This window comes from Artibeus jamaicensis, unplaced genomic scaffold, assembly GCF_021234435.1.
Source record: "Artibeus jamaicensis isolate MK-2021 breed Jamaican fruit bat unplaced genomic scaffold, CSHL_Jam_final scaffold_537, whole genome shotgun sequence".
In the NCBI taxonomy this organism is placed as follows: Eukaryota; Metazoa; Chordata; class Mammalia; order Chiroptera; family Phyllostomidae; genus Artibeus; species Artibeus jamaicensis.
Window position 1 is genome coordinate 38,947,347 of NW_026522047.1, and position 14,548 is coordinate 38,961,894.

General features: G+C 50.7%; 1 protein-coding gene across 3 annotated transcripts; it reads right to left on the reverse strand.

Moving 5' to 3' along the window:
- Positions 1 to 8,038: 8,038 nt before the first annotated feature.
- On the reverse strand, positions 8,039 to 14,064 carry PLPP2 (phospholipid phosphatase 2). Of its 3 annotated transcripts, none has more exons than XM_053658666.1 (6): positions 13,904 to 14,064; positions 11,084 to 11,235; positions 10,611 to 10,888; positions 9,223 to 9,280; positions 8,800 to 8,976; positions 8,039 to 8,500 (listed from the first exon to the last, which is right to left on the reverse strand). In XM_053658666.1, exons 1-6 carry the CDS (start codon positions 13,953 to 13,955, stop codon positions 8,393 to 8,395), a joined length of 825 nt encoding a protein of 274 aa, XP_053514641.1. In that variant the 5' UTR covers positions 13,956 to 14,064; the 3' UTR covers positions 8,039 to 8,392. The 3 variants fall into 3 exon arrangements, with proteins under 3 accessions (XP_053514641.1, XP_036994982.1, XP_036994984.1); XM_037139087.2 differs by having other exon boundaries at positions 8,039 to 8,542; positions 13,904 to 14,062; XM_037139089.2 differs by having other exon boundaries at positions 8,039 to 8,542; positions 13,945 to 14,027.
- Between the last annotated feature and the right edge of the window lie 484 nt (positions 14,065 to 14,548).

The window sequence follows — 14,548 nt, forward strand, 5'->3', positions numbered from 1 at the left end:
GTGTCCCTGGAGTTCCCCCAGTGTTCCTGGAGGACTACCGTATCTCCTGGTGGTCCTGGTGTCCCTGTTGGATACCAGGATCTCTGGTGTTTCCAAATACCCCTGGCGAATCCCACTGTTCTTGGTGAATACAGATTCCAGGAGAACCCCAGTGTCCCTGGTGGATCCTGATTTCTCTGGATGATTTAATTGTCCCTGCAAGACATCAGTGTCCCTGAATAATCCATGTGTCCCTGGATTTTCCCCATTGTCCGTGGAGGATTAGAGTGTCCCTTGTAAATCCTGGCGTTGGTGTTAGATACCCAAATGCCTGTTGGGTCCAAGAGTCCTTAGTGGATCCCAGTGTCCCTGGTGAATCCAGGGGTCTCAGGAGAACCTCAGTGTCCCCAGTGGATCACAGTGTCCCTGTTGGGTTCTGTGTCTTTGTGCATCAAACTGTCCCCGGTGGAGCCCAGTGTCTCTGGTTGACACTGGTGTCACTCGTATATTCAAGTGTGTTCAGAGGATCCCAGTGATACTGGTGGATTATGGTGCTTCTGATGGACCTGTGTTCCTAGAGGACCACAGCGAGTTGTCGGACCCTCTTGTCCCTGGTATATTCAAATGTCCCTGGAGGACCACAGTGATTCCGGTGAACACTAGATTCCCTGGTGGTCTCCAGTGGCCCTTGTGGCCCTTGGTGTACCTGGCGATCCAGGTGTCCCTAGAACACTCTAGTGTCCCTAGTGGGCCCCATTGTCTCTGGTGAATCAAGCTGTCCCTGGAAGACTCAGTAACCCTCACAGCATGGTGGCCCTGGATGATCCCAATGTCCCTGGTGAAACCTAATGTCCCTTGTGAATTATTGTGTCCCTCGTTCATCCTAGTGTCTCTGGAAAACACTGATGTCCCTGGTGGATCCAAGTGTTACCTGAGGACCCCAGTGTCCCTGTAGCACCTCAATGTCCATGGAGGAACATGCGTTCCCTGGCACGTTTTGGTGTCTCTCGTGAACCACACTGTACTTTGAGGAACCATGTGTCCCTTCTGCATTTCAATATTTCTGGTGCATCTAAGTGATGGACCCTGGTGTCCCAAGTGAATCCCAGTAGCCTTCACAACGCTTTGAACCTGGAGGACCCTGTGTCCCTAGAGGTTCGATATATGCTCGGAGGATCCCAATTTCCCTGAAGGACCCCCAGGGTCCTGGTATCTGTGGCAGAATTAACTTCTCCTGGTGTATCCCAGGGTCTGGTACACCCAGGTGTTCTGGGAGGACGCCGTGAAGGTTTACAAAGGTTATAGCCTCTTGCTGGTAAGCAGTGTTCCGTTCCAGGCTAGTGCAGATTTAGATGTTGCTGTGCTGGGGAGGGCTCAGAAAAGATGGTGCCCGCCTGGTGGCTGGTGTGGGAAGACGGCTCAACACAGGGACAACAGTAGCTGTCCCTCCAGCCCTTACCCTGAAGCACAAAGTCTGTTTCTCCCTGTTTGTCTCTGGCACCCCCTGCGCCGCTGTCCTTTCACTGGAGCCCAGGGTAAGTGCTCGAGAGTGAGTGTGTCTTCTGGGGACCCCTGGGTTTCCAGAAACCTCCTGTCTCACCTGCATGAATGGAGTCCCTGCTAATCGTCACAGCCAATGTTGTGGGTGCTCCAGGATGGTGAGCACAGTGCGGGGCTGGGACCCCTGGCTCCTTGGAGGCAGCTCCGCAGCTGAGACAGCCCAGTTCTCTACTGCACTCGTGGCATGGAGCCAACCCGCTTCGCATCTCTGCTCTTCCCAGTCGGGACTGGCTTGTTCTTTATGTCCTTAGTTATAGGACATAACTGCTCGGCTGGTCTTTAGATGGCTCTCCAGGTTGATTGTTTTATGATTTAGTTGGAACTTTGATGTGGTCATGGGAGACGATGACCACAGCGTTTACCTACTCTGCCATCTTAACTGAAACTCCTGCTCCTGATGGTGATTGAGCATCTTCACGTGGGTCTGGCGGCCACCTGTAAATCCTGGCGTTGCTGTTAGATACCCAAATGCCTGTTGGATCCAAGAGTCCTTACTGGATCCCAGTGTCCCCGGTGAATCCAGGGGTCTCAGGAGAACCTCAGTGTCCCCAGTGGATCACAGTGTCCCTGTTGGGTTCTGTGTCTTTGTGCATCAAACTGTCCCCGGTGGAGCCAGTGTCTCCTCTTTGGAGAAATGTCTGTTCAAATATTCTGGCCATTTTTAAATCAGATTGGTTAGGTGTTTTTTAACGTTGAGCTGTATGAGTTCTTTATATGTTTTTATATTAAACCCTTATAGGATATATCATTTGCAAATATATTCTCCTGTTTAGTAGATGGCCGTTTTTTTAAACCCTCAGTATTTCTTTAAAGAATTTTATTTATTTTATTTTTTAGACAAAGGGGAAGGGAGGGAGACAGAGAGGGAGAGAGAAACAACGTGTGGTTTCCTCTCACATGTTCCCTACTGGGGACCTTGCCTGCAACCCAGGCATGTGCTCTGAGCAGGAATCGAACCGGCAACACTTTGCTTTGCAGGCTGGCACTCAATCCACTGAGCCACCCAGGAATAGATGGCCTTTTTGTTTTGTTGGTGATTCCCTTTGAGGTGCACAAGCTTTTCAGTTTGATATAATCTCATTTGTTTATTTTTGCTTTTTTGGTCTTTGCCCAGGAAGAGATATCCAAAAAATAAATATTGCTAAGACCAATGTTAAAGAATTTATTGCCTCTGCTTTCTCCTAGAAGTTTTATAATTTTACATCTTACATTTAAATCTTTAATCCACTTTGTTTATAGTTTGTATATGATGTAACACAATGGTCTAATTTCATTTTTTTGTATATATTTACCCAACAAGGTTTTCCCAACCTGTTATTGAAACAACTTTCCTTACACGATTGGATTTCCCTTGTCGTACATTTACCAACTATATGAGCGTGGGGTTTGTTTCTTTTCTCTCTTCCGTTCCATTGATGCACGTGTCTGTTTTTATTTCAGTGGAATGCTGTGTTGATTACTGTAGCTGTGTAGCATAGTTTGATAGCAGGGAGTGTGACACCTCCAACTTTGTTCTTTCTGAAGATTGCTTTGGCTATTCAGGGATTTTTGTGATTCATATAAATTTTTGGATTACTCTAGTCCTGTGGGAAAATGTCTTTGGTATTTGATGAGTATTTCATTGAATCTGTGGACTGCTTTGGGAATTTTAATTACATGTTAATTCTTTTCACCCATGAGCATGGTGTATCCTTTCATTTATCTGTGTCTCCTTCAATTCCTATACTCAATGTCTTATCATTTCTAAGTACATATATGTTACCTCATTATTAAATTTATTTCTAGGTATTTTATTCTTTTAAAAAAATTTAATGATTTTTATTATTTTTAGAGAGAGGGAAGGGAGGTAGAGAGGGAGAGAAACATGAATGTGTGGTTGCCTCTCATGCAACCCCCAATGGGGACCTGGCCCACAACCCAGGCATGTGCCCTGACTGGGAATCGAACTGGTGAACCTTTCAGTTCGCAGGCCGGTGCTCAACCCATTGAGCCATAACAGCCAGGGCTATTTTATTCTTTTGATGCACTTATAAATGGAATCGTTTTGTCTTTTCTGAGTTTATTTGTATATTAAATTGCAACTGATTTCTGAATATTAATTTTGTATTGTTACTTTACTGAGTTTATTTACCAGTTACACTAGTTTTTGGTGAACTCTTTAGGGTTCATCTGCAAACAATAAGTTTTATTTTTCCCATTCCAATTTGGATGCCTTTTCTTTATCTCATGATTGCTATGGCTTGGACTTCCATTATTATGTTGAATAAAAGTGGTTTATCATGTTAATTGATTTGCAGATATTGAACCTATCTTGCATTCTAAGAAAAATCTCACTTAATCCTGGTGTATGATCTTTTTAATGTATTGATAAATTTGGTTTGCTATTTATTAAAGATTTTTGCATCTATGTTCATCGAGGATATTGGCCTATAATTTTATTTTATTTTATTTTTGTAGTGTCTTTGTCTGGTTTTGGTATCAGGGCAATGCTGACTTTGCTTGGGTATTCCTAGGTGACTAAGCAACTTTGTGGGGATGCCTGAGGAAAAATGGCCTGCAGGGTGTGAAACAGTTCTAGAGGGGTACCCACCACGTGTAGCTCATCTGGAGACGCGCATACAATGGCTGGTTTTCCCCGGATGTTTATTCGGACTACAGATCTCAAAGTAAAGACAGGAAATCATGCCTCTGAGGCCACCAAGCCCCATGAAGAATCAACCTCCCATTAATACCAAGATGGCCAAAATGAAGATCTTTTGATACTTCTAAGTTAGTTTTTGTGTGCACAATTAGAAAGTGCTAACTATAAAATTCGGCAGCATGAATGGAAAATGTATTTAATTAGTCTCTTGAAGTTTCAAAGGAAATTTAAATAAATAGATCAACCTATGATGTTTAGATATCAACCTAACTTTTGAGGTATTATATTTGCCCTTATTTATTGTTTAAAATAATTTTATTTATTTTTAGATTTTATTTATCAGGGGAGGGGAAGGGAGAAAAATATCAATGTATGGTTGCTTCTCATGCGTCCCCTGCTGGGAACTGGCCTGCAACCCAGGCATGTGCCCTGACTGGGAATCGAATATCAATCCTTTGGTTCACAGGCCCACACTCAATCCACTGAGCTACACCAGCCAGTGTATGTCCTTATTTTAAAAGAGGGAAGGTCATTTGGAACTTGACTTGTCAAGAACATAAATTATAAAATGTCTTCCAAACACAATTTGGATCCAACTGTTCTCTTTGTGTCTATGTTTATATATGCATGTTGTAAATGAAATAATTTTCTACCTCCAGATGATATTGCTAAAATTAAAGGCAAGCACTTGTAAGAATTAAGTATTCTAAAATATGGAAATTAATACAAATGCTTTTTCAAGTTTAAATGACCTAAAATTAATCTTTAGTAAATACAAGTTAAATTTTTGGTTTAAGTAGAACAGATAATGTCTTTTAAGTCATTAACATTAAATATTTTACCTGTTTTACAAAAATAAGCCCATGTTAATAATTGACTTTGATGTCTCTGAAATGTTCCTATAGGTTATGAAATGTCCAATATAAAGGATGCAATAGCTTCTTAGTTTGCATTAGAAATTGAGGTTTTTAGGGTTATGATATCAATATATGTAGAAATAAGTTTGTGATATTCCAGAAGGACCTCTGAAACCTCTCCAAAGATGTCTTTTATGTTAATTTTATGGGGAGCACTGTAAACTGAGTGATAAAGCATATTGTGCAACAACGGTGGCGAGTTTGGCGATCAGGACTAAGACACTCAAGACAGCGGCCTGGTTCCTCCATGGACGCCTGGCTCGGCAGATTTCGGTTTTTGCATTCCTTCCTGCACCACAGTGCATTTCAGTTGCCTTAAATTAGAGGAAGGAATTTACGAGCTGAGATTATTAAAAGACATCTTACACCATTGGCAAGGTTTGATAGAACCGCTTTAAGGAAATGCCAAGTGGGTAATTAATCCCTTCCTTTCACAAAAAGCTCCCAGAAGACAAGGACTTTAGGTATTGGTTTTTGGAAAGAAAACCAGAGGCTCCGCCACCTCATTGGAAGGGACCTTATCAGATGTCTAACAGCAGCCAAGCACCCACCCTGGTCTCTGCCACTCAACGAGGCACCTCAAAGACAGTTTTAGGAGAGATGCCCCTCACATCAGAGGGACAGCCACCCCAGGCATCAGCAACGCCTGCACACCTATGGATCATTGTTGAACTTAAAATCAATTTTGTCTGATTGTCTTTTACCTTTTCAATATTGAAGCCAGGCCAAAGCGTAATCTCAAAACCAACCCTAACCCAAATATATAAAGTAATTTCATTCCTAAACCTAATTGAGCACTAATCCTAACATCACACCTAACCTTAACCCTGTACCTAACCCTAAACATAACCATAATCCTAACCTAAAATTTATACCTCATTCTAACACTACTGTGACCCTACGTATGCCTAGTGTATGACCTCAGACCTAACTCTAACCTAAACCTAAATACTAATCTTAAATACTATACATACATAACCTCAACCTGAACCCTAAACCTTTAGTTAGCTAGCCTCAACCTTAAACTTAACCTTAAACCTAAACCTCAGTGTATCTCCCTCTGTACCCAAAAGAGATTGACAATCTTAAGACTCATCATTGAAGGCCTTGATTTAAACCTACGTAACGGCACCTTTACTGTTTTGCTGGATAATCGGCCTGAACTGGCTCCCCTCCTCCCTCAACATCTTTGTTTTGTTTTCAGCACAAGATGATCTCTAAGGTGATGACTTGGGCTATTACAGGGAGCTACTCAGTTTCCCCTCTCATGTTTCCGTACGGGAGATATACATGTTATTAAACTTGTTTTTCTCCTGTTAATCTGTCTTTATTACAGGGGAGCCTCAGCCAAAACCCTAGAAGAATAGAGGGAAATCATTTCCGTTCCCTACTCAAGCAATGGAGCCCAAGTCAACAACAGAAAAGCATGCATGTCAACCTGTGGGAGAAAAACAGGTTCTGCCCAAAGAAACCTCCCAGGGAAACCTGATCACAAATTCCAAACTGTGAAGGTCACGGTGGGTGGTTGGGCCTCAGGCACACAACTTTTTTATTTGTATTATTTTTTAATCCTCCCCTGAGGACATATTTATTGATTTGAGAAAGGGAAAAACCAGCAACCTAGGTATGTGCCCTAACCAGGAATTGAACCTGCAACCTTTTGATGTACAGGACAATGCTCCAGCCCACTGAGCCACCCAGCCAGGGCACAAGTTTCCAGTAAGAGGTTTTCATCTTTGCCTGAAGCAAGCCCTGCCCATTGTTTTCGTGCATCCAGGTTAATACGCCTTTGGAATAAGCATCACTGACCTCGACAGAGCATGTAAGCATGTTAACTCTCCTGTAATCCAACCCCTGCCTTGCTTTCTCTCACCTATCACTTCGTCTTCCTTACCTTCTCTCTCGACTCCAGACGCAGAAGAGAAGCTGCAAAAGCGCTCCCAGGTGCAGCCGAGATCATAAGTAAACAAACCCACACGAAGCCCTGGAGGAATCTTACTGGTATAGTGCTAAGTAAAAGCATCCTGTACAAAGAGGCTATATACTGTATGGCCTCATTTTCGATGTTCTGGAAAAGGCAAAACTAGAGACAGTGAATCACGGTGTGCGGGGTTGAAGTGCTGCCCCGCAGGACACTTTGGTGATGGCATCTGCCATTGTGCACTTATGAAAACCCAGTTTTTCACAGCCCAAAGGGTAAATCATAATCTATTCATATTAAGTTATTTAGGATGTGGGAATATCACAGAATGGAATACAGAGCGTGTCAAAGAACGTGACTATATTAGAAATGCATGGGAAAAACCTCACTGTAGGTGGTAGAGGCAAACGCTACTGACCTATGTAGCTGAATACGAACAGAACCTCAGACTAAATCAACACGTACTGTACGTACACAGACTATTTTATAAAGTGATTTCCCTCGAGGGTTGTTTACAGCTCTGAAACCACTCTCTATATAATCCGGAGTGCAGCGATGAATGAAATCAGCGGTGGACGGTGGGACCAGGTCTCTCACTTGTCGGAGTGACAGGCTACAGAAGAGCACTGGGGGCAGGTGTCAGGGCCCGCTCGACAGACAACCGGGCTGGAGACAGCGGCAGGAGCTCATCTTTAGCTGAATGTGAACACAGGGAGCTCCCCGTAGAAACCCTTATAACCAGGTGTGCACACACAGGTCAGAACACACACTACGATTCCCTGCATGGTCAGCTGAGCACACTGAGGACCCGTGATGTTAAGTTTTCAATACCATTCTGTAGTAAAAGGAACCGGAGCCCTTGGAAGAGACGGCCGATTAAAGGCTTGGCTGTTCCTTTCGTTTGGCCTGCTGGCTTCACCAGCTACTCCAACACCTGAGCTCAGCTGAGCATCTGACCAGGGAGGACCGCCCCCGTCACTGTCCTCGGAATGGCTGGAAGAACGGAGGTGCTGACATTCGTTGAGCAAATGCCCTATTTTACTAAAAATCCACATATACATTACATTTTACAAAACAGCATTTATCCAGATCTCTTGGTCCCTTCCCTAACCCAGCAAAAGAAGGGGTACTGAGGGAGCTCTACTCGTAATGGAGGGTCCTCCATCTAAACACTAGGGCTACCCTGGCCAATCCCAGACCCCTTGTCCAGTGCACAGGAGGTTGGCTTCATAGAACCCCTCTGATGAACCAGCCGTGGCACCTGGAGCCAGTCCAAACCATCCCAGGTGAGGTCCTGCCAGGGACCTACCGACCCACACACAGCCCGAGGCCCAGCTGCAGGCACGCATGGGCCCGCCTGGGTGGCTTCCAGCCTCAGGAGTTGGAGACTGGGTACCCATAGTGGTTGCGGTCAGCCTCGCCCAGGGTCAGCGTCAGTGACAGGCTGGGCTTCCGTTCCAGCTCCTCCTCTTCCAGGCAGCGCTGTGGGGGCCGGGTTTTGAAGAAGTCAGAGATATAGCGAACCTGGGTGAGGAAAGGAGACAAAAGCTGGCTGGGCGGGAGTAGGGGTGGGACCCACGTGGGGGTGGGGGATGGGAGTCCTGGGAAGGAGGTGGGGGGTAAGGGGTGGTAGAACCCAGGAGGGGGTGGGTATTGTGGGAGGAGGCAGTGAGAAAAGCAGAACCTGGGATGGGAACACTGGGTGCTTAGGGAGAAAACAGGAGCAGGAGGACAAGGGACCTGGGAAAGGAAGAAAGGGGAAGAGGGTCCCGGGAGCTCACAGTGAGGCCGGCCACCAGGGCACCCTGCAGGAGGCCCACGAGGACATCACTCCAGTGGTGTTTGTGGTCAGATACACGGGTGTAGCCCACATAGAGGGCGAAGGCCACCAGGAAGAACTGCACGGTGGGCCGCAGCAGCCGTGCCCACTTCCAGCAGAGCCGCGCCTGCACATAGAGCTGGGGGCCAGAGGGCGGCCATGAGCCCAGGAGCCTGCCAGGCTCCCCCCGTGGCCAATGCACAGACGGTAGCTCTGAGGCCGACAGCACAGAACCAGGAGACCCATGGCCTCCAGTTTTTATGGACACACCACGCAGCCTGACCAGTCACCTCCTCCACCCACCCTGCTTTACAGATGCAGAAACTGAGGCCCAGTGAAGGGGCCACGGTCTCACACCAAGCGAGGAACAGAAAAACCAACTCACCGCCAAGAACATCATGCAGTACATCCCAAAGGAGGAGTGTCCGGAGTAGAAAGATAATCTAAGGAAGGAGAGGGCAGAAGCATCGGCAGGGCTGTGCAGCGGACAGAGCCCAGGAGCCCAGACCGGACAGTTCACTCAGCCTCTCCACCCTCACCACCCCCTGGTCCTAGGTTCCCAGCCCCCTTCCCACAACCTGAGGGAGCATTTTACATGGAAGCATGGCTGGCGTTACATATGAGAGCCCCAAAAGGGGAGGACAGAGGTCAGAAGATATGAAGGAGAAACTAAGACATTCCCAAAGAAACAAAGATCCCGGTAACTCGACGCTCACATGCCTGCCCTATGAGAAATGCTGACGGCAAGACATTAAGACAAAAAAAGTTAGGAGAGCCCTGGCTGGTGTGGCTCAGTGGATTGAGCGCCTGTCTGCGAACCAAAGGGTCGCCAGTTCGATTCTCAATCAGAGCACACGTGTGGGGCACAGGCCAGGACCCCAGTAAAGAGCGCAACAGAGGCAACCACATGTTGATGCTTCTCTCCCTCTAAAAATAAATAAATAAAATCTTTTTAAAAAATGTGAGGAGAAAGGACATTACATAGCGATAAAAAGGTCAATCAATCAAGAAGATACAACAATCACAAAGATATATGCACCTAACAAGGGAGCCCCAAAATACATGATGCAAAAATTAACAGAAGCTACAATACCGGTGTCCTTTAAGACATTAAAGCAAGAAAGGCCACAAAAGATATGATTCCATGTATATAAAATGTCCAAAATAGGTAAATCCATAGAGACAGAAAGGAGGTGGGTGGCTGCCCAGGGCTGGGCGGAGGGAGAGGCCAGGCGGGCACGGAGTCCTTTTCGGTGCGATGAACGTGTTCTGGAGTCGGGAGAGGGCTGCGCAGCATCGTGAACGCACTAAAGACTAATGGACTGTCCGCAGTAAAATGGCTAATGAGTGAATTTATGCTATGTGAACTTTATTTCGAGTTTTTAAAAAGACAAATAAGGAAGTCAATTAAGTGTAAACTTTATCAGTAGAGATGGTGAGAAGACAGAACAAAAGCGTGAGAGCAGCACCCGAAATTCAGGGGAAACGGGTCACCCCCCAAACACCGACTGCTCTGCCCCAGGGCCTGACACCTCCAGCCCCACCGCGCCCCCGTCTGTGGGACCCAGGGCCGCAGGCACCGCCCAGCCAACTCCCACCCTGTCCTCTGCCCACTGAGGTACCTCTTTACCCTGCTCCATCTGGCAATTCAGTCCTCAATATCTAGCTTCTGAGGGTCCGTCTCCAGCCCCCAGTCTCCCCCAGGAGTGGAAGTGTCTATGGCTCGGGATCCCCAGCATCACCCAGAGTGAAGGCTGCTAACCCAGCACCCACCTGGACTCCGTAACGTTGGCAGGGCTTCCCCTGCACACCTTCTCCACCTGCACATAGATGGAGCAGTTCACTCGGCTCCAATCAGGGTCACACACTGCCAGGAAGTTGGGCCGCAGCCGGCCGATCATGTACTTGGCCAGGTCTGTCAGGGACTGGCTCACGGCAGCCCCAAACAGGAATGTCCCCAGGACCTTGTAGACGGCAGCCACGTAGTTGTTGAAGTCGGAGCGGGAATAGAGGCGGTCCGTGTACACCAAGTAGGCCTCTCCAGCTGAGACCTGCCAAGCGATCGGCCAAGAAGCTTCAGGGCAAGGCTGGAGCAGCACCGGCAAGGGGGGGGGGCGTTGTCCACCAGGCACTGGCCTCCTTAAGGCCACCGGGAAACTGGGAACGCCGAAGGGGTCCCTCTTCCCCACAAATACCACCCGGGGCAGATACCTGACCCCCAGCCCTACGGGCCCGTCCTGCCTTACAAGGATGACGGTGGCAGTGATGGTGACCCCGGCCATGAGCCCGTGGGTGATGGTGTCTGGACGGTAGGGGTACCGGATGGAGTCATCACCACAGTAGAACCCTCGCTTGTACGGGGCGTTCACAAGCGTCAGTATGGCGAAAGGCAGGGCGGCTGGGGGTGGGGAGAGGAGCCATGTAGACCAGCCTTCTTCTGGAGCTTGCACACCTGCCTCAGTGTCCCCCGACACCCACCATTAAAATTCTCTCGGGGTCCCCGCCAGGCCTGCAGTCTAACCCCCACCCCACACCTCCTACCCTCTCCCCTCCCTCACTCACTTCCCTCCGGTCCCCCCTTCTGTTCCTTGAACAAATCCAGAAAGCACCCACTCCAGGACCTCTGTGTGTGTTCTCTCTGCCCAAAACATCTTTACCTCCCCACCAGCCTCAGCTTCACTCCCCAGGCTGTGCCAACCAAGTAACCCCTCTCCTAGAGGGAAGTTTCTGTTCTTCCTGTCTCTTATCCTTGTAACTCTGTAATCACTGATACTGGACTGGATCCCCCTCCTCCACCATCTGTGAGCACCTGGGGGGCACTGGGGTGCTCAAGGCTGAGCCCCAGGGGCTTAGATGACATTTAATAACCATCTGTTAAAAGAGAGGGCTTCCTGTTTTTCAAGCTGAAATGTTTGCATTCTCATTTGGCCCTGAGCCGGCCACACAGTGACCCAGGCAGACCAGGCCCAGCAGCTCAGTATGAAGAAGACACATTCAAAAGCCACAGGCAAGACCAAATTAAGAAAGGTTAAGTCGCCCAGGCACTGGGGCCCTGCTGAACCAAAACCCTTCCCCCCTTCCCACAGAGGACTCCCTGCTCAATGAGTTAAGTGCAGAGACAAACTCCAGCAGGGTGTCCTTTGCCCCAGGCAAGGCAGGTGACAAGAGTGAAAGGGTGTGGCTCTTCTGTGGCCTGAATGCCAGAGAAGGGACAGCAGGGCCAACTCCTCCAAAAGCCAAATTCAAGGGCCCCAGGGACCCTTTACTGAAGGTGTTGAGCACCTTTGCTGCTGAGTCAGGGGAAAGACTTAGTGAAGAACACAGAGATTGGCTTCGGGCAGTGGGAAGGGTTAGAAATAAAGAGTAAGTGAATGACCAGTGGAAAAGGGGAGGGAGGCTGCAGCTTTCAACAGGGACTGTAGAGTAGGCCTCAGAGAAGGTGGCTTGGAGGGGATGAGGAAGTTCGGGGGAGATGTGGGGAAGAGTGCCAGGCACCGGGACCAGCCAGTGCAAAGGTCTGGAGGTGTGACCATGTCTGGGCTGTAGGAGCACTGGGAAGAAGGGCTGTGTTGGGGGTTGGAGGGTGGAGGGCATTGTAAGAATGGGAATCTTGCTGGGAGTGAGACAGGCACAGGAAGGTTGGGAGCAGAGGAATGGAGCATGTTTTCATAGGATCCCTCCATCTGCTGTGGGGGCAAGGGCAGAGGCAGAGAGACCTAAAAGGAGACTCCCGAAGCTGTGTGTGTGTGTGTGGGGGGGGGGGGTGCAGGGCTAGAAGGTGCTGGGAAGTCAAGTCACACAGGATGCCTGGAACGGGAGGTCAGCCTCCCAGCTCCTGTTCCCTGCCCCTTCCACTGGAGATGCAGGCACCCCGACCTCCGCGGGCTTTCCTGGGATTTGGGAAGGAGAGCGCAGGGCGCTGAAGTTGGGGCCTCACATCATCCCTCAGGGTCCTTGTCACCATTTAAAACAGAGCTGTTGTGTTGAATCTTCTAAAACAGGGAGTGTGATCTGCTTGAGCCACCAACTCCTGGCACACAGCCAGCCAGCAGCAACATACAACTTAATCTCGGTTCTGCCTCCCGGGTGACCTCTCTGGGATTATTAACAGCTCACCCCTCACAGGCTGTTCGGAGGAAAAGGTGCAGTTATTTGCATGTTGCTTAGAGTCTAGCATACGATAAATGCCACATAAATATTAAATAAAAACATAGGTGCTCAGAATATGGTGCCCAGGGTCTCCTTCCTGCCACCACCTAGCCCATCCTAATAGGGGTCTCGTCTGGGACATGGGAGGAGGGTCTGGCCTCTGCCATCCCTCAGCACCGAACCTTCCATCTCTCGGTCTCTCAGGCCCCTCCGCGCTGGTCTGAAACGCCAAGAACCAGATTGTGGGGGGCGGGGGATTTTGGCCGGAGGGGCCCCTCCCCCTGCCGGGGCTAGAGTTCCGAGGCCATCGCCCTCACAGCCCCAGAGCAAACACTCAGCCATTGTTCCTGGGACCCTGGGAGAGGGGAGGGGAGGGGCCTCGGGCTGCCCCCTCCTCCAACCTCGCCCGAAAAGCCGCCCAACGGGTTTGGTCCTGCCGCCCTGCAGCCCGCGGTTCAGGCGCAGCCCCGGGCCCAGCTTTCTCTAGGTGTTTACCCGTTTGCGCGGGTTCAAATCCCACCGACCAGCTGTGCGCCCCGGGCCAGGCCTCAGCTCTCCCCACGCCCACGGGGAAAGCCGAGCCTGGGCCCGGGGCGTGAAGATCCTCCCCGCGGGGACCCGCACCGCAGCCCCTGCCCCGGCCCGCCCTCACGGGGGCCGCCGCCCGTGTGAATCACCGCCCTGGTAGGGCGCGGCGGGAAGGGGGACGCGGCGGGATGGGGGCGCCCGCGGCCCGGCGGCGACTTCCTGCCGCCCCGGGCGGGGGTGCCAGCGCGGGCGCCGTTCTGACCCACTCCTGAACCCGGCGCGGGCGGGGTACGCGGAGGCCAAAAGGGCTAGCGCCGGGGAAGGTGCGCCGGGGTCCTCCCCCGGACACCTGAGTCCCCCCCACCATCCCGGCTTCCCGCGGCTCTTACCGACCAGCACGCAGAGCAGGTCGAGCAGCACGAAGACCCACCTCCGCTCCATGCCGCCCCCGCCCCGGGCAGCGCCCGCGACCCCCGACGCCGGCGGAGCGCGTCCCGTCGCGTCCAGGCCCGGCCCCAGAGTCACATGGCCGCCCGGCCGGGCCGAGCGAGCGAGGGGAGGGGAGCGGCGGGCGGGGCGGGGCGGCCCCGGGGCGGGGGCGGACTCTGCCCCCGCCCCGCCCGCGGCGCGCAGGAAGGAGCCCGGTGGAGAGTGCGGGCGAGTGGCGCCTGGGGACCCGGGGGTGGGGCAGGGCTGGGGTCTCCGAGCCGGTAGGGACCACCAGCGCCCAGGCCCCCACCCACCCACCAGGCCGGGAGGCTACAGCTCAGCGAGTCCCGGGTCACCCAGAACGTCTGTGCCCCGGCGAGTGCCCGGGTCTCACGGATCCCGCCGGCTGAGTCGGGGGCAGGGCGTAGGGTGAGGTGACAAGGAAAGAACGAGCCTGAGGGGCGAATGGGCGGCCCCGGCAGAACTTCGGGGTGTAGAGGAGCTCGGGCTGCGCAAGCCGCTCTCCGAGCCCAGGTCTCCCCGCTGGAGACTGGCGTTCATGCCCTGTGTATCTCAATATTCTGAATCAGTAAATGTCTAAAACT

Coding starts and splice junctions, on each gene's coding strand:
- PLPP2 (XM_037139087.2), bottom strand. CDS start 13,955: ATGGAGCGGAGGTGGGTCTTCGTGCTGCTCGACCTGCTCTGCGTGCTG. Junction 10,889..11,083: donor TCACTGCCACCGTCATCCTT/GTAAGGCAGGAC, acceptor ATCGCTTGGCAG/GTCTCAGCTGGAGAGGCCTA. Junction 8,543..8,799: donor CCCTGGTGGCCGGCCTCACT/GTGAGCTCCCGG, acceptor TTCCTCACCCAG/GTTCGCTATATCTCTGACTT.